The sequence below is a fragment of the Punica granatum genome, chromosome 6 (genome assembly GCF_007655135.1).
Source record: "Punica granatum isolate Tunisia-2019 chromosome 6, ASM765513v2, whole genome shotgun sequence".
NCBI classification, from domain to species: Eukaryota; Viridiplantae; Streptophyta; class Magnoliopsida; order Myrtales; family Lythraceae; genus Punica; species Punica granatum.
This window is the reverse complement of record NC_045132.1, coordinates 19,287,561-19,306,642: the sequence shown is the minus strand read 5'-3', so window position 1 is coordinate 19,306,642 and position 19,082 is coordinate 19,287,561. Positions and strand designations below refer to the sequence as shown.

General features: G+C 34.7%; 2 protein-coding genes across 3 annotated transcripts; both read left to right on the top strand.

Annotated features, from left to right (window-relative positions):
- Window positions 1-4,281: 4,281 nt before the first annotated feature.
- Window positions 4,282-6,670, top strand: LOC116211319 (protein PIN-LIKES 2). Its single transcript, XM_031545645.1, has 2 exons — window positions 4,282-4,493; window positions 4,793-6,670. The coding sequence occupies exon 2, from the start codon at window positions 4,798-4,800 to the stop codon at window positions 6,145-6,147; it is 1,350 nt and encodes a 449-aa protein (XP_031401505.1). The 5' UTR covers window positions 4,282-4,493; window positions 4,793-4,797; the 3' UTR covers window positions 6,148-6,670.
- Window positions 6,671-17,174: 10,504 nt separating this feature from the next.
- LOC116211492 (probable ribose-5-phosphate isomerase 2) lies at window positions 17,175-18,914 on the top strand. Of its 2 annotated transcripts, none has more exons than XM_031545913.1 (2): window positions 17,175-17,519; window positions 17,773-18,914. In XM_031545913.1, the coding sequence occupies exon 2, from the start codon at window positions 17,789-17,791 to the stop codon at window positions 18,602-18,604; it is 816 nt and encodes a 271-aa protein (XP_031401773.1). In that variant the 5' UTR covers window positions 17,175-17,519; window positions 17,773-17,788; the 3' UTR covers window positions 18,605-18,914. The 2 variants fall into 2 exon arrangements, with proteins under 2 accessions (XP_031401773.1, XP_031401772.1); XM_031545912.1 differs by having other exon boundaries at window positions 17,175-17,664.
- Window positions 18,915-19,082: the final 168 nt, after the last annotated feature.

Below are 19,082 nucleotides of genomic sequence, written 5' to 3'. Positions count from 1 at the left end.
TCTGTGCGATTAGGATTTTAGAACGAGCCAACGAGGTTTTAATGATGGGTTTCATAGGGTGTTGTGGTTTAGGATTTGATTTTAGTTTAGATGGAGTTTTAGAGTTTGGCGATCAAGTCCTCATACTATGCTCTAATTTCTTTAGACTCCGTCTCATCACTAAGTCTCTTTTCTATGACTAGTTATATTGGACCACCCATTGCATGTTGATTATCATACCATAATGCTGAGTCTCATCTAAAAAGGCTAAACTAGATGTGTAGCCAATGACTCTTGGTGTCACTCTTCTTCTCTGTGCTTTAATGTTCATCACCATTCTCTTTTATAGTGGTACTTGATCCCAGTATTAATGAGTTGTAGTTATAAGTGATTGTTAATTCTTATCGATGCGATTGATATTGCATTGTTTTGAGTTTTAATGTATACCAAGTTATATTGTTGATATTATGTAAATTTAAGTTTTGGGGATCTATTCCCTATGCTTTAATGTTCACATTTTGAGTTTAATGTTTACAAATTTGTATTGTTGATATTATGCAAGTTTGAGTTTTGGGATCTGACTCTTCTTCTCTATGCTTTAATGTTCATAGCCTCTATGTTATCACTTAATATTTTTTGTCAAGTCAAGAGTGCAAATTATAAAGTGGGTCTCATCTCTAAGCTTACGTTTGGTTTTCGAGTTAGATAAGTGATCTAACTCAACTTGATTTTGTGTAATGATTGTAATTGTTGATAAATATATTTATGTATAAAAGTTTATATATATGTATGTATAGATATGATAGTATATGAGAAATTTATTATTAAAAATGGTTATGAAACAGTATGAGCGAGAAATTATTATTAAATAAAAGTTTAATATTGATTAGGAAAAAGTATGAGTGAGAAATTATTATTAAATGAAGAAAAAGACAAAACAGTAATATTATATTGTTGAATTTGGAATTGGGTATAGTTTGATTATTATCCAAAAAAAACAAACAAAGCCATCTCATGTGGTGTATTGAACATTCTTGCAATGTTAGCTCTTGATTCGATTAGTGTGTTCGGTCTCATCTTTAAAAGTCTCTCATTGTATCATAAACTAGATGTGTAGTGACTCATTCTATTACAATAGCGGATGATCCTATTGTTAACGAGTTGTAGCTGTAAGTGTCTATTAATTCTTATCGAAGTGATTGAGATTGCATTGTTTTGAGTTTAATGTTTACCAAGTTGTATTGTTGATATTATGTAAGTTTAAGGTCTGGGGGTCATTCTTCTTTTCTATGTTTTAATGTTCATAGCCATTGTATTATCACTTATTTTGTTTTTTCAAGTCAAGAGTGCAAGTCATAAGTTGGACCGTAATGCTCCGTTTGTTTTTCCGATAATAATCCAATTCTATCCAATCCAACTCTATTCTTCTCCAAATTCAACAATATAATCATTACTATTTAGTTTTTTTTTTGTCATTTAATAATAATTCACACTTATACTTTTTCCTAATCATTTTTATATTCAATTTTTTAATAATAAATTCACCATCTATTTTTGTACATATATATATATACATATATATATATTCTCACAAATCACTTGCAATCTTGTACAAAATCAAATTGAGTTGGATCACGATGTAACTCAGAAACCAAACGCGAGCCTGATCTTGTTGTGTAGTGAACATTCATGTGGTGTCAGCTCATGATTTGATTGGTGTGTTCAATCTCAGTTATTATGGTGTGTTTGGTTTTAGAGATGAGTTGAGCTGAATTTTGATTTTAATTGGGTTGTAATGATTGTTTCATTGAATTATGAGAAAAAGTGTGAAAAATTAATGAATAGTTAAGAGAATTTAGTATTAAAAATTGAATTGAGTATAATGGAGGTGTATGTTGATTTATGTATGGGCCATACCTTTTTGACTTTGAAGAGTTGATTTTTGTTGTGTAGTGAGTAGAGTTAAAGTTAGAGTTAAAATTTTAAAATCCGATTGCGAAACCAAACGGAGTAAAGTCTCTTGTTGTATCATAAATTAGATGTTTAGTGACTCTCTCTTTTACAATAACAGACGATCCTATTGTTAACGAGTTGTAGTCGTAAGCGATGTTAATTCTTACCGATGTGATTGAGATTGCATTGTTTTGAGTTTAATGTATACCAAGTTGTATTGTTGATATTCTGTGAGTTTACTGCTTCGTTTGGTTTCGGAGTCGCGATTTAAAATTTTAACTTTAACTTTAACTCAATACACTACACAACAAAACATACTTTTCTAAAATCAAACTGGTGGGCCCCATATATTATTCAATATACAATCTCATATACTACCCAATATACTACACAACAAAATTGGTGGGGTCCACAGTCCCTACATTTTTTTTGTCTTTTTTCAGAATCAAAATTAAAGTTACAAATTCAAAATTTTAACTTTGAAATCAAACGCAATGTAAGTTTTGGGGTTTGACTCCTCTTCTCTATGCTTTAATATTCATAGCCACTGTGTTATTACTTACTTTGTTTTTCAAGTCAAGAGTGGAAATCATAAGTAGCGAGCATTCTCTTTTTTAAAAAAAAATTTTAAAATTTTTTACTTATTGTAATTAAAATAAAAATAATATTAACGTAAAGGGGCAAAAGTCTAAAAAAGAGGAGTTTTGTGGCAGAAATAAAAAAAATGTATATATATATATATATATATACCTCTAGGTTTTTAGTATCTATTTTTCCCCTTCACTAAACAAAATTAAGTTATTTTCATACGCACTTAATACTATTAAGTGCTTAAATTTCAACACTTGAAATAAGTGCTGAAATTTTAAGTCCAACCAAACACAGCCTTCGTGCTATCATTGGATCTGCAAATAAAGTAGTTGTTGGTTATCTTTCTTATATTTCCTTTCCTCTAGAGAAATAGAGGAAGACACGGAGAGACTTACTGAGTAGGTCTTTTTGGCCAATCAATACCGATGAAGATTAAGATACTACTTCATAACATATTTCAAGTAATATATGTACCAAGATAATTTATGTGATGCATAAGAGTTTATCGAGTATGTTGATTGTGTAATGATATCAAATTTTCTCGATTATATGTCAAGTAATATCTTGGGAGTGGGGGGGGGGGGGGGGGGGGGGGGTTTGTTTATTGTGGTTGACGAGAATGACTAAATGGCTAGACGGAGGTATGACGTTGAAGGCGACATTTTATGATAATGAAAGATTGATGATAAAATCGATGGTTGCTTTGAAGATAAGGTCCTTAAGGACCAAACTGATAAGACAAGGCAGCTATACTTGTGTAGTAAGGCCAAAGCCCTCTCCCTCTTCGTAATAATACATGAGCAATATCAAACTTTTGGAACATTAGTTGTTTCTGCGGTCAAGTTCACTTAAATTGTGCCTCTCCACATGTGCTTGCAAACTATTAATGAAAACTTATTATATCATTTACTTTTGTATTTTAGGTGGAAGATCATTTACCCTTTTCTGAACGGAGAGAAATAATGGGAAAACAGAAGGGCAAATGAAATTATATGCGGGAATAATATTATACAAGTTCTTCCACTTCTAGTTTTTCTTTTTCTCTAATTTTTTCTTTAATAAAGCCATTTCAAATGATTTAGCTATATATGTCCGATTTGGCTTTTCCAAAATGCACGGACAATTGATGAATTTATTCACTGAGGATAAACTCCTCATAGGACTTTGAACTCCAATTGATAGCCTTTAAAATAATAATGCCCCGTCAAGTTTGATTTAGAAAAATCGTGAAGATTCATAATACAATACGAAAAACTCACCGACCAAAGTACGTTTTTCTAAAAGAACCCAAAAAGACTCTTTTTTTTTCAGAGTTCTCAATGATAAGAAAGATCATCTTAATTGGAAATTTGAAACATTTCATTTTCCTTTTTCCATATATAAAGTTAAAGATGATATCTTGGAACACTAGTATATATACAATTCTTTTTTTACTTGATTAGTGTATATATATATATATATATACACACACACACAATCTAGTATTTCTTATATTCTTTTTTCTTTTTTTTACTTTATGTTCACTCATATACATGATAAATAATATTTTCGTTATAGATTAGAAATAGAACTGGAGGGATAGAATATATACACGATGCAACAGCCGGATTTCTATATATCTATTTTATTGTGTTTTATTTACTCTTCTTTTTTTTTTGGTGTAAAACAGCAGAAAAATTTAAATTAGTGCAGTACATGTTCCCAAAAAAATTAGTGCAGTATATACATATGGCCTCGGGTTTGGGAGGAACAGATAAAATAATAATTCTGGATCTAATCAAATTGCACGTGACATTTCCGGCTTTCCCTGTCGTCTTCTTCATCAATAATTCATGAAGATGAAGAGGGTCGTCCAGCCGAGCATCCTTTCCTTCTCCCCTCTACACATACCCAGTAGATTAGATTCTTTTGACCCAACAATTTCTTGAGAATCAATCTTCAAGACCCGACAGCACACCCTCCTCCGATCGGTAAGCTCTCTGCCTCCTTCGTTTATTTCCTCAAGGGCAACCAGTTTCATGGATATTTTCTTATTGCAAGAGTCGGAATTCCATGCAAAATTCGATTTTTTTTTCTGTGGGTGTTAGCTTTCTGTAAGAGTTGCTGATAGCCCTTTCGTTGATGATTGATGTGCGTCGGCCTCTGTTCTGTTGTCTGAGCGATTCTCAATTTGGGGCATAAGATTGTGTTCCAGAGGGGTCTCTGTTGTTTAGTGTTGAATTTCCTGTAAATTGTTGCTGAGTTTCTGTTGGATTCCGGCTGGGGGCAGAAAACATGTTCCGGGTCTTGTCCGAAATGTACCAGACCAAGATGCAGTCCACCGGGACGGACTTCCTGAGCGCGATCGTGCCCTTGATGAAGCTCATATCTTTGACAGTCATAGGGCTGATCCTTGCCAACCCAAAGTGCCAAATGATACCACGAGCAACCTTCCGCCTACTCAGTAAGCTCGTGTTTGCGTTGTTCCTCCCTTGCCTGATCTTTACGGAGCTCGGGGAGTGCATGACCCTTGAGAACATCGCCCATTGGTGGTTCATTCCCGTGAATGTTTTGATTAGTACTTTAGCCGGCAGCTTCCTTGGTTGGCTGGTTGTCCTTGTATGCCGCCCTCCCCGACAGCTGAACCGGTTCACCATCGTCATGACTGCCTTCGGGAACACCGGTAACCTCCCCCTTGCGGTTGTGGGGTCTGTATGCCACTCCAAGGATAATCCGTTCGGACCCCACTGCCACTCCAAGGGGGTGGCCTATGTGTCCTTCTCGCAATGGGTTGCAGTGATCCTCGTCTATACTCTTGTTTACCACATGATGGAGCCCCCAATGGAGTTCTATGAGATTGTCGAGGAAGATACTGAGATCGTGGAAGAAGAAGAAGAACCAGCTGACATTAGTAGACCGCTCTTAGTGGTAGCCGAGTGGCCTGGGATTGAGGAGAAGGAGACAGAACATTCCAAGACTCCTTTCATAGCGAGGATCTTCAACAGCATATCGAACATTTCTCATTCAACTCTTTCTGATGTTGACTTAATGGGAGAAACAGGTGGGACCAGTCCGAGGTCGATTATGTGTTTAGCGGAGCCTAAAGTGGTCAGGAGAATCAGAATAGTTGCTGAGCAAACTCCAATTCAGCATATACTGCAGCCCCCGACCATCGCCTCCTTACTTGCAATTGTAGTAGGGATGGTTCCACAAGTCAAGTCCTTCTTGTTTGGGTATGATGCTCCGCTGTCCTTTGTTACCGACAGTTTGGAGATTTTGGCGGGCGCAATGGTGCCCTCGGTGATGCTGATTCTTGGTGGGATGCTTGCAGAGGGACCCAACGATTCAACTCTTGGACTTAGAACTACTATCGGTGTCATTCTAGCGAGGTTACTGGTTCTCCCGCTCATGGGGATTGGGATTGTGTCTTTGGCTGATAAGCTGAACATTCTCGTGGCCGATGACCCGATGTATAAATTCGTCCTCCTCTTGCAGTACACAACTCCAAGCGCGATCCTGTTGGGGGCAATCGCGAGTTTGAGGGGCTACGCAGTTCGGGAGTCTTCAGCCCTTCTCTTCTGGCAACACGTGTTTGCACTCCTCTCTCTCTCTATATATATCGTGATTTACTTCAAGCTTCTATGAAGCGAGGAATCTTGCTCTTCCATGTCTTTCCTTCCGCGTGATAGTTAGCATTCTGGCATCCAACTATAAAGAGTAACGATTGTTAATGTGCTCTGTGTTGATAATGTCTATTGTGGAGTGTCTATGTGATAAGGTCAATTTGAGAATTGCTTGTTGGATGATAATACACGACGGTTGCAGCCGCCTCCAGCAAAGGCTTCGGTGGCGATTTGTATTTTACAAGTCATGTGTAGGATTTGGGTGTGTCCCTCTCTTAAGCTCTTGTATTGAGATCGCATGAGATATTATGTCATCAATGAAAACTGTAAGAACAACTGCTGCAATCCTGATTAAGATTGTTGAGGCCTTGCAGGTCATTCTGTCTGACCAAATTCTTTACGATCCCGGTGTGATATATCTCTGCACGTGTCTCATTTCAGGATACTTCACAACTACGATAAGATATTACGATATCCAATTTTTTGTAACTGCAAACTAGATATGCTGCTTGCGGAATAGAATTACAGAGTTTTGAGATTTGTAATCGTACGTGCAACAGCATAGTGCTACTTCTGTTGTTGACTTGGCAATTGCTTTCGAAACATCTCATTTGCAACATTCGCAACTTGTCTCTTATCTTTGCTCTAGTTCTTGGTCTTGTTCATGCAGTTGAACGTTTGTCGAACCGAAGAAAACGGTCTATCAGCTGGATTGTATCTATTGAGCTAAGGAAGAGTGGCTATGTATTTGGCTTGCCTTGGTGCAATTTCCTGCACATGTGGTTTCTTTTTGCTGGGAGGTCGTGTTCAAAGTAAAAGCACTTCTCCCGAACGTGCCGAGAAGTAGAGGAGGATGGCATTTTTGTAGTGCAAGGGAATAGGAGAAATCGGCATATGGGCTTTCGGAGGAGCTAGGAAAGGAGGAGGAGGCTTTCCTAGCTCTGAAAGACGCATGGGGCAGAGTTGTAATAAAACAGAAGGTGAAGGGCATTTTTCTTGTTGGCGCTAGACTATGATTGGGCCAAACTCTCAGTCCTTAATGCGAACATAAAACTCGATTATTGGGCCATGTTTGCCTTGATTAGCTTGCAGTACTCACATTTCGTGGTAGTTCACGAGATCGTTAGTTCGAATTCCCCCTTACCCGCGTAGCCTACAGTGGGGCCACTTATTCAAGTAGGAAAGGAAAATGATATTGCATTCAGTTATCATTTTCAGTAGCAGCATGCTGGTTGGCAACAGAGGAAATTGAAACCGGATTTGCCAATTGTACCAGTTGACAATCAAGATGAGGCCATATGCGATACGATAGATCGACCGGTCGCTTTCTCTCTTTCCCTGTATTGTTAAGTTAACAGCTCATTAACGAATGTGAAACAAATCTGATGGAATCATTTGGTTGGTGTTGGCATATTTCATTACTTGATATCGCAGTGGCAGATGATAATTGCAATGACATCACATACCTCAAGTGAAATCAAATATTATTTTAGATGCTTAGTAAACTACTAGAAATGCTTTGTAATATTCCATAAATAAAGATGTGAAAAGAGGATTGCCTAAAAATGGAAACTGATACCATTTGATCGATCTGATTTGGAGACCGATGAGGATTGCTCACTCTCCATCACTATCAGGTGTTTGGTAGTGAAAGGGAAGATAAAGGGCGGGATTTGACAAGATGATTTATTAATCAAAAAATCATTGATTGATTTAAGTGATTCGGCATTTGTTTCCTTTAATTAATGTCTTAGGTTCAAGTCTTATATGGATGAAGAAAATTCACACTGGGACTGCTTTACCCATTAGTGAATCGATCATACTCGACCAGATTAATCGGAGCTCATCGATTTTTTCGATATCAAGGTATACGCGGAAAAAAATCTTGCTTAGGAACTTGGGACGGATTCGAATAATAATCTGTTTGTAAGGATGAAAACACCGGTGCTTTAGCCTTGATATTATGAATTCGCCATCACCTGAGATAAGCAAAGAGAGTAATTATGAAAAGAAGCGAGTCCGCCTACGTGAGTATTTCAATCGGTTTGATGTTTCTTTCCGATTAAAAAAGATTTTGAATTTAAATCTTATGAATGAAAAAAGTTTGTGATTAAGGGAATTTCACTTTTTAGTAGATTAATCCGGTTCAATCTGGATTAATTTGGCCTATCGGACTTCTATATACCAAAGTGCTCACCAGACTAGGGCCAATTTGGATAAATTTTGAACAGCGGTGACTTCGCACTAGCAGCCAGTATGCAAATCCAGTTAACAGTGATATAAGAGGTACCTTCCTGGGACAGCGGGGGCAACCCTTCTCTCTACTGTGATGACATATATATCTGGACACGCTTTCAACCCATTTAATATAAATCATTTAAGTTTAATGAATCAGAAATCCTATGCAATCCCAGTCATACATAATATATATATATATAGGAATTCGGATGAGACCAAAACAATGGGGTCCAATGGTTGACTTTCCCAAGATATTGCCTTGTCAAAATTGCCTTCTTGCTCATGCTTCGTTCCAAATTCCAACGTTATCAACACTTGGATAAATATTCTTATTATTCTTAGAACTGGAAAAATGCACATTTATTTTGACCGGAACTATATATAACGGGTGATAATACCCTTTTTAAAACTTAAGAGAACTATAAGCTGAAACGGATTCTATCTAAATACGCGTAAATACATGTATGTGAATTTTGGAAAGATGGTGAATTTGGAATTATCGGGTGACTCCCATTTGAATTATTAGAAGACGCACCCCGCGGGTTTAATTATTTAAAGGAGTGTTTGGATTGTAAGTTAAAGTTTTTTAATTTTAACTTTAACTTTAACTCAACACACTACATAATAAAAACACATATTTTCCAAATCAAAAATTTTATCTTTAACTTTAACTCAACACACTAAACAACAAAAATACACGTTTCCCAAGTCAAATTTATAATTTCATCTCATTTGTCCTTTTCCATAATCAAAATCAAAATCAAAATCAAAGTTACTTTAACTCTGAAACCAAACGGACCATTAGTGACCGATTCCACATGAAGTTACAAAGCCTTTAATTATTCAATAAGTCTTAACTGGTCATTAATAATTCAATTAAATAGTTAGCTTATAAGTAGGTTTTCTTTATAATATTGATGATACGGGGAATGCATAGAAAGGAAGGGTGAGAATAATTAGAATTTCGTTGTTATATGCATCTCAAATTTTCAAAATATATTAATTCGTTATAACTATGTTCATAATATACCGTATTAATGGAGCTAAGGAAAAATATTCGCTAGCTGCGACCATTTTGCAAATGAAAATTTGTTCCTTAATGCATTTATAGATTTAAATGAATTAGATTTTCATCACTTTCTTGTAAGTTTCTGCTGAGTTTCCTAAACGGTACGTTCCGATCGTCCGAGACTCAGAGAAACCATACATGTCCAATCTCAGTCAAAGCTTTATTGAACATTCACCATCACTATGGCACTATATATCGATGTACAGCTTCAAATTAGTAAAGTCGACCATACTTGGTCTCTTCGGGTGAAGAGACTCCAGACTATGTACACTAGATCCGACCTACCATTAACGTTATAGTTGGGTCGCGGTCTGCCTTTGAATCCCTAGGGGAGGGGGATCGTGACTGATCTCCTCTAGAGGAGACTGAATCAAGGAGTTGAGGCTACCTCCTGAGGAATTCGATTTGATTATATTGGTTTGCGCTAGAACTGGTTAAGGCCCTTTACGAGAGGATATTCATACCTAAGGTAACGGTCCCTGGTCGTCCGATGGTCACACTGGCACAAGTTTCTTGGTTTATTCGTGATTGGACTTGATTCCTTTATGCTTCTTCCTCTTAAAGATCAAGTTCTGTGAACAATTTTGAGACTCGTCAAGAACGTCATGGGCAATTTCGGTTGCATATCCTTAAAGAACCCCATACATCCAATACAAATATGATATGTTTGTGATTTTCATACAACTGTCTTTACCTTAGAAATTACGCATATCACTATTTTATCCCTCTTTTAGGAAGAATTTATCTTATAAATATCAAATAATCTGAAAAAATAATAATAATGTTAATTATCTTGTTAAGCTCTATTTCATTTTAAGATCAAAAGCCGTATAAAGCCGTATCTTGTCAAGCTCTATTTCAGTTGCAGCTATATTCAACTTTCTTTTTTGATAGATATCTTATTTTTTTTAAGGGAGGTCCATTGGTTTAATACAATGAAATAAAAATTTTAAAAGTTAATAATATAATATTGATAATCTCATTAGATATCGAACATTGAACTTTTTAATTATCAGGTGAAAGTATCATCACTATGCTAATCCTCTTCGATATTTAACTATATATTCAATTTAGAATAGTCATTCCCATTATTTATAAAAAAAACTCATAAAAAGTAAACTACAATATTTTCAACAGATTCTAACGCTGAAATACACGGTGATCCCATCGCGACTCCTTGGTATTAAATTCAGACGGCGACGTCATTTCGTTGTGGATCCTTTTTCCACTTCCATAAAAATATTCCTATTTGCTTATTGGTCTCAAGCCAATAATATTTCATGTCTTATGGAAAGGAGCATCATAAAAGCGGTTCTCAAACAAAAAAAAGAAGAAATAATTTTATCATCCCTTGGCTTAGACATAATTATTATATTATCTTAAATTATTACTTAATAAAACAAGATCTGAGAGGAGAATGGAGTAATTACATATGAGCCAGTGGGGGTGGGGTCAAGGAAAATGAGTGATGTGGGTATATGCGGAGAATCGTAATAAGAGCAAGGTCCATGCCTTGTTTGCCCATCCTAGGGTTTGACGAAAATACACATAGCATCGATTCCTTTCGCATGGCCCTATTCTAAAAAGATAAACCTACCAATATAATTCTTTTTTAGGATACGACGATGTTCAAAAACATAATATTATATTTTATTGAAATTCACATTCTGAATAGATTTGTTGATCTTTCATTTGTTTTAAAAATCGCAAGCTGCGAGGAAAATGGAGATTCCTTTTCGTTCTTCATGTTATGCATGTTCTTCGAGCGGGTCGAAGAGTGCACCATAATTGTGAATTTTAAGGAAACTGAAGGTGCCTTTTTCGAGAATCATTAGGATTGCAGGTTAAGTCATAATAAATAATTGTCCTGCAAGGAAATTTTTATTTTTTACCCTTTAATTGTGGTCATTTTTATATATTTTTATTATAAGAGAGATTCATTAATTTAATATGACGAATTAAAAATTATAATATTTAATAAAAAGACACGGTAATCTCACGTAAGTATTGAATTCGAATTTTCTTGATTATCAGACGATTTTCTTTGATTTCTATATTTTTCTTTAATTTTGCACATTTCGATGATTAATTTGGAGCAATATCTCAAGATATTATTTTATTCTTTTTTTAAAATTTTAATGGACAAATCCAAAAGCATATGGGGGGCTTTTTGACCTTTATTGTGAGCCATCCTTTATACGGGACAAATCCAAATGGTTGCTTCCGTGAAGATATGGAATGATGAGCCTGCGCCCCCTTGAATATCTTTCTTTCATTTTTGGCCGTGTACCACGGTATTGGAAAACTTTAATGGGTCCAATTAAGTCAATTGGAGTCTATCCATCCAATAAGAAATAAGACATTTTCAATTAAAGATACTTTTTCATTAACAAAAAGGAAATAACGATCAAATCACTTGATTTGATATATATCACTTATGTTACGTTTAGTTTTAAAGTAAGATTTTAAAATTAGATTTTGATTTTGAAAAGAAATTGTATAAATATGACTCACCCTTTAACTTTGTATGAATTATTTTATTTTATTGTAAAAAAAGTGATATAAATGAGACACACTCTTTGACTTTGTATGAGTTATTTTATTTTATTGTGAATAAAATTAAGTTAAACTTGTAATTTTAAAATTATATTTGTAAACCAAACAAGTTATTAATATTTTGAAAATTCAATAGTGCCTGATCAATTTAGATTTGAGCTAGTTTATTTTTAAATTTTTTACAATTATGAATTTTTTTATTTATAAGATCCTAATTTAAAATTTTACTTTAAAAGAAAAATTAAATGTCAAATCATTTAAATGAGCCCAATTCATGATAATAAACTGTATATTGGTTTACTGATGTGCGGCCCAATCACCAAGTAGAAATATAAAGGCATGACGTGACCATTGAAGCTCAATGAATGGTCCAATCTGCGATCCAATTTCCACAGTTGAAATGTTTTGATAACACTTGATAAAATTCAACCCTTGAACCCATATTACACAAGAACAAGGAAAGGAGAGTTCCTTATTTATTTAATCTCTGTAACAGTAAAATCCATATTATTATTATTTTTTCTTTTTTTAAAAAAAGAAATAATCTATATTATTGATCAAGTAAAGATTAAATTCTCGTATAGATTGTACAAATTAGGAATGGAATTAGCGTAGTCAGTTGATTTTTGAGCTCATTTTGTGCGTAAAGTTCTTTAGGAAAATGTATCAATTTTGCTCATAAATTGATATTTGTTTTCCGACATGGCCTACGTAAACGAGGGTTGATAGAATACAAACTGGATATTGATACTCAATATATAGTGATTTTCATGCCCAAAATCGTCTGTCAGTTTTTTGGTCGTCTTGCTTGCTAATCCTTTGACTAAAAATTCCATGTAAAAATGTATTTAGTTGCATTATTATTATTTTTTTTTTGGAAGGAAAGGTGAAAAAGAAGGAGCATTCCAAAAGGTCCAAACAGCGTGTTCGACATACAAAAAACGAAATTAATGTGATTCATGTAAATGAATAGATTGAATTGTGCTCAGAACATCCAAAGGGACATTATTTATATGTGAACAACTGGAATAATTTTTTATATATAGGAGGACTAATATTTTCGGCATATTTTTCATGGAAATTTATCTGGTTAGGAGGATTCAACATAAATTTCGTCCCATCGTACAAGTAGGAGTGTTCTAAAGGATGGTTCGGAGTGTCTTCTCAGAACCCAAACCGAACAAAATTATAGCGGGTTTTCTCTTTGCAGAAACCAGTCCTAAAACTGGAATCAATTTATAAGAAATACTCGAACTTGGAAAATTAGCTCATCTTGGTTCTGATTTTATTCAGTTTAATTTTTTTTTCGATAATTATACAGTTTAGTTTTCAGTAAGAGGTAATAAAGAAGGTTTTGGATCTTGACATTTCAAAACTGCCACCGGTATTATATATTATATTTCTTTTCCCGCTTGATATAAATTGTTTTATTACGTACATTTTATTTCAATAAATTGATGATTGAGAGGATTGGTGAGACCATAATATTTGCCATTATGTGGTATAAAACATCATTATATGAAATTCTGAATATATGGCCTGGTACATTGAAGAGGAATTTCACCAATTTATATATAGATTATGTGACTAGCCGATGTTTTATCAATTTATTAATGCAACGTATTTTTTTTTTTCTAGGTTCAGGTTTGTGGGTTTTGAGAGTATCATGAATTATGAAAACACCGTAAAACAAAAATTATTAGATGAATTTAAACCGTCATGTTATATATAACTAGTCAATGATTGTTCAATACTTATGTTAAAGTATCACCCCATTCCAATGCATCTCTTCGTATTGACAAAACTATGAATACAAATTCATACGGGAATGATGTAATGCTCAAATATAAATGTCCGATAATCATTGATTTGATTCAATATGTGATTTTATGAGTGAGTTCATCCAATAATATTTCATCAAACACTGATTTGGTTGTTGCTTGAGGGAAGTTAGGATTTTGGGGTGCCATACGGAAACATCTCCTTCTTAAGGATTGTTTTACGTCTTTCTTTTTTCCTTTTTTTTTCTTTTTTAAAAATTCATCTAATTCTTTAGCAAATGTTAAAAGTGCAATAAGTGTGCTATAAATAGCACTGAGATAAGGGATTATCATATGGATTAAACTTCCGTGCGGGCCGTCCTCTTAAGGAGGAGTTTACAGAAGCCATCGAAGACAATTGTCGATGAGCTTGCTTATTAAGTAAAGATTCTTATTATTTAATAAGAAATTTTTTATATTTTAATATAATAAAATACTTACTAAATAATACAAAATTTACTTTTTAATAAGATGACACGTTATATTCTTTTGTAAAAAAGTTATTAATTTGAACTTAGCAAGATGCTTATCAAATAACAATTTATTATCTTGCTAAGTAGCAAGTCTCTTATTATTTTTTGTGGCATCCTTAAAGGCGTACTTTTAAGGAGCATCCTTACCCTAGCAATGCTCTTACTATATAAGTTAGTCGGTGGCGCTTTCATTATGCGGGCACTTACTTTGTAAAAGTTCTTAGAATTTTTTTACAATTATTTTTGCGTGTATATTAAAGTTATTAATTTTAATAGTTTATACACTCCTGTAATATGAATAAGTATAAAGATTTTCAAATTTGCGTATTGATCAATATTAACATAGGATTAAACGAGGCGTAGAAATTAAGAAAATTTTCGGTAATCTTATCTAGTCATGTGGCACGATTCAATGAAATCATAACTAACATAAGAATGAATGTGTTAATCACCCGAATAATTGCGATAATTATTTATAATTGTTATAAATTATTTGACTCTTTCTCAACATATTATTATGAGGTACGTTCATTTAAAATTTTTACGTAAATTATATTAATTATTAGTTATAGTTTTAATGATGAGTTAAAATTTACTTAAAATTTTGTACAATGGATGGATACGAGATGATCCTGCAAGAAGTGGACATTCAATATGCCCAATGTGATTATGCTTGACGGATGTTTGGTTATTCAAGCGGTCAATGCGCTTCATTGCCACGCTTTATCAACAATGAAAGTTGACGGTGGATTAGTTCAAGTAGTTTGACACTTATTTATCTTAAACAAGGTTTTTAGTATCTTGTGAATGATGAAAATTCAATACTGGAAAAGTTTACCACTTAATGGACTAATCAGGCTCGAATTGGATTCATTTGGCTCATTAAGTTTTCGAATACTAGAGCGCTCATCGAAAGAAAAAATAAAGTCCCAATGCAGACTCCGACAAAATTCAAAATACGATATATGAAAAGCTTATGGCAAGTTTACTTTAAGAAAATTCTCCAAGTTTTTTGAAAATTTTCATAAAAAATCGGAAACTATAGAATATGTATTTAGCTACCTAAATGAAAGAGCACCTTTCTAGGACAAAGTTGATTTTTTTTAATCTTCTAAATTCAAAGCAATTTGAAGAAATTCTTTTTATTAGTTCTCCAATTCTATTCTATCTTTAATTGGATTTAATAGGAAAGTTTGCAATATCTTTCTTTGTTGCCTTTTTAATTAAATAAATCAATTTTCCTTTAATTGGAAGTTTACAATCATTATTAGATATATTATTCAAATTTCAAGCTGAATAATAAAATACTCATTTTTAATCTTCTAAATTCAAAGCAACTTGAAGAAATTCTTTTATTAGTTCTCCAATTCTATTCTATCTTTAATTGGATTTAATAGGAAAGTTTGCAATATCTTTCTTTGTTGCCTTTTTAATTAAATAAATCAATTTCCCTTTAATTGGAAGTTTACAATCATTATTAGATATATTATTCAAATTTCAAGCTGAATAATAAAATACTCATTTTTAATCTTCTAAATTCAAAGCAACTTGAAGAAATTCTTTTATTAGTTCTCCAATTCTATTCTATCTTTAATTGGATTTAATAGGAAAGTTTGCAATATCTTTCTTTGTTGCCTTTTTAATTAAATAAATCAATTTCCCTTTAATTGGAAGTTTACAATCATTATTAGATATATTATTCAAAATTCAAGCTGAATAATAAAATACTCATTTTTAATCTTCTAAATTCAAAGCAACTTGAAGAAATTCTTTTATTAGTTCTCCAATTCTATTCTATCTTTAATTGGATTTAATAGGAAAGTTTGCAATGTCTTTCTTTGTTGCCTTTTTAATTAAATAAATCAATTTTCCTTTAATTGGAAGTTTACAATCATTATCAGATATAGTATTCAAATTTCAAGCTGAATAATAAAATACTCATTTTTAATCTTCTAAATTCAAAGCAACTTGAAGAAATTCTTTTATTAGTTCTCCAATTCTATTCTATCTTTAATTGGATTTAATAGGAAAGTTTGCAATATCTTTCTTTGTTGCCTTTTTAATTAAATAAATCAATTTTCCTTTAATTGGAAGTTTACAATCATTATCAGATATATTATTCAAATTTCAAGCTGAATAATAAAATACTCATTTTTAATCTTCTAAATTCAAAGCAACTTGAAGAAATTCTTTTATTAGTTCTCCAATTCTATTCTATCTTTAATTGGATTTAATAGGAAAGTTTGGAATATCTTTCTTTGTTGCCATTTTAATTAAATAAATAATTTTTCCTTTAATTGGAAGTTTACAATCATTATTAGATATATTATTCAAATTTCAAGCTGAATAATAAAATACTCATTTTTGATTTTGTCAACATATTTTTAAAATTTTTATTTAGCGAAAAAATTCAAAAAAAAAAGAGAACAAAAGTTGGAAAAGATGAAAATAATTTTCTCAAAATAAATAGGTCCTTAAATTTTATATTTCATAAACATTATAGACGACTAATTAAAACAAAAAAAAAAGAAAAAGAAAAAAATCAGTCAATATATTATGTTAGTTCAAGTGGTTTATATTTTACTCTGCTTATCTAAAATTTTAACTTTAAATCTTGTTAATAAAGAAAATATATAATTAGAAGAATTTTAATTATTAGTAAGCCGACTAGAATCAAATTTGATTTAATCGATTCGTTTTATTTTGGATATTAGATAGTGTATATAAAATAAAATAAAATAAAAAATTAATATACTAGAAGATTACTTTTCCTCGGAGTGCACCGAGGGCTGCTACAGCGACACGGAGCCCCACACCACACGTCAGCGGATCCGCTTCTTCGAGGAATCTCTGCCCCTTCCCCTTCCTTTCACCCCCCCACCCCAACTGCCATTAAAATCCCCCCCATAGGAACTCAAAAATCTCTGCAACTCTCCTTTCAATTTCCTTTTACCTCCAAACTAAGTTCATTGAATCGACTTGCCGAAAATCTCTTTCGAGATCGGATTGGAGGGAAGATACGCTTCTCCCCTCTGCCCCATTATCAGACAAAGTCGCCAACTTTCTCTCTCTTTCCCCAGTATCCAAACAGCCCCTCCTAAACCCTACCCCATTCTTCGTTTTCGGGGCTCTCTTCTTCCCTTCCACCACCACCACACAATCCCAATCCCATCCCCTCGCCGCTCGCAGACGCGAATCTCAGATAACCTCCTCGTATTTATAAAATACGCCCATTTGGGTGCGTGCAATTTTACTCTCCTCTTCACCCTTCTCCTCTCGCCCGGTTTCTTGATCCCTCATGCGGGCCTACATTCAGCTCAAATTCGAATCTTGACGCTTCTCTTACCCCAGTTAACCCCCATGGGCGTTTTTTTGTCTTCTGGGTCCTTATCTCTAATCCTGAGATCCACAAATTTTTGCCCTTATCCCATTGTCGTCATTTATTGCTGACGATTGTGTCGGATTTTGTTCTTTCTGGCTTTATTATTTAGGGAGGAAGAGCTAGCCATGGCCATCGCTTGCCCCCATTTTATCAGTTCAGAGCAGACGGCCATGGAGGCGGCCCGGGTGGGTCCCCCTCCCTCCGTGCAGTCCCCGCCCCCCGTGACCCTCACCCAGGAGGACCTCAAGAAGATCGCTGCTTACAAGGCCGTGGAGTTCGTCCGGTCGGGCATGGTCATTGGCCTCGGGACGGGGTCCACCGCCAAGCACGCGGTGGACCGCATTGGGGAGCTCCTCCGGCTGGGCGAGCTCCACGACATCGTCGGGATCCCCACCTCGAAGAAGACCCACGAGCAGGCCCTCTCCCTGGGGATCCCCCTTTCCGATCTCGACTCCCACCCCACCCTCCATTTGGCTATCGATGGTGCCGACGAGGTTGACCCGCACCTAAATCTCGTGAAGGGCCGCGGCGGGTCTCTCCTCCGGGAGAAGATGATCGAGGCCGCATGCGAGAAGTTCATCGTGATCGTGGATGAGTCGAAGCGCGTGAAGCACCTGGGTGGGAGCGGGCTCGCGATGCCCGTTGAGATCGTGCCCTTCTGCTGGAAGAACACTGCAAAGAGGCTGCTCCAGCTGTTCAACGACTCGGGCTGCGACGCAAAGCTCAGAACTTGTGGTGAGAAAGCGGAGCCCTTTGTCACGGACAACGGGAATTACATCATAGACTTGTTCTTTGAGAAGGATATTGGGGATCTGCAGGCTGCAAGTGATGCAATTTTGCGAATTCCGAGTGTGGTCGAGCACGGGATGTTTCTCGATATGGCGACTACTCTGATTGTGGCCGGGAAGAAAGGGGTAGAAGTGATTAATAAGGAGGTTTAGCCTCTATAGCTAACAGTACTCTAGTAGTGATGGTGGTTACTTGGGGCTGTTTAGGTGAAATTGGTGGATAATTCTCAAAGGTAATAATTGAAAGGTGGGGTTTTGTTTTTCTATCCTCGTTTTTATTAGCATCCTCGATGATATAGACATATGGGGAGGGGGTCCTCGATTTTGATACCTTTCAACAGAAGGTTTAGGAAATTTAAGGTGACAGCTGATCGATAAGGCTTCATGTGTATCGGCTGTCCTGTTCTCTTCTTTCTAATATGAAGAACGCAATTTATTTAGGAACTCAAGTGTTCATCATTCATCTATTTTGTTGTTTTGGAAACAGAAAGCCTAGATGCAGAGATCCTTAAATAGATTATTCATTAATTTAGTAGTATTTTGCTGATTATGATCACACTTGCTTCATCTGTTTTATACTGCTAGCTCATTATCCAATCCTATTAAGAGATGTCTTGCATCAATTCCTCAG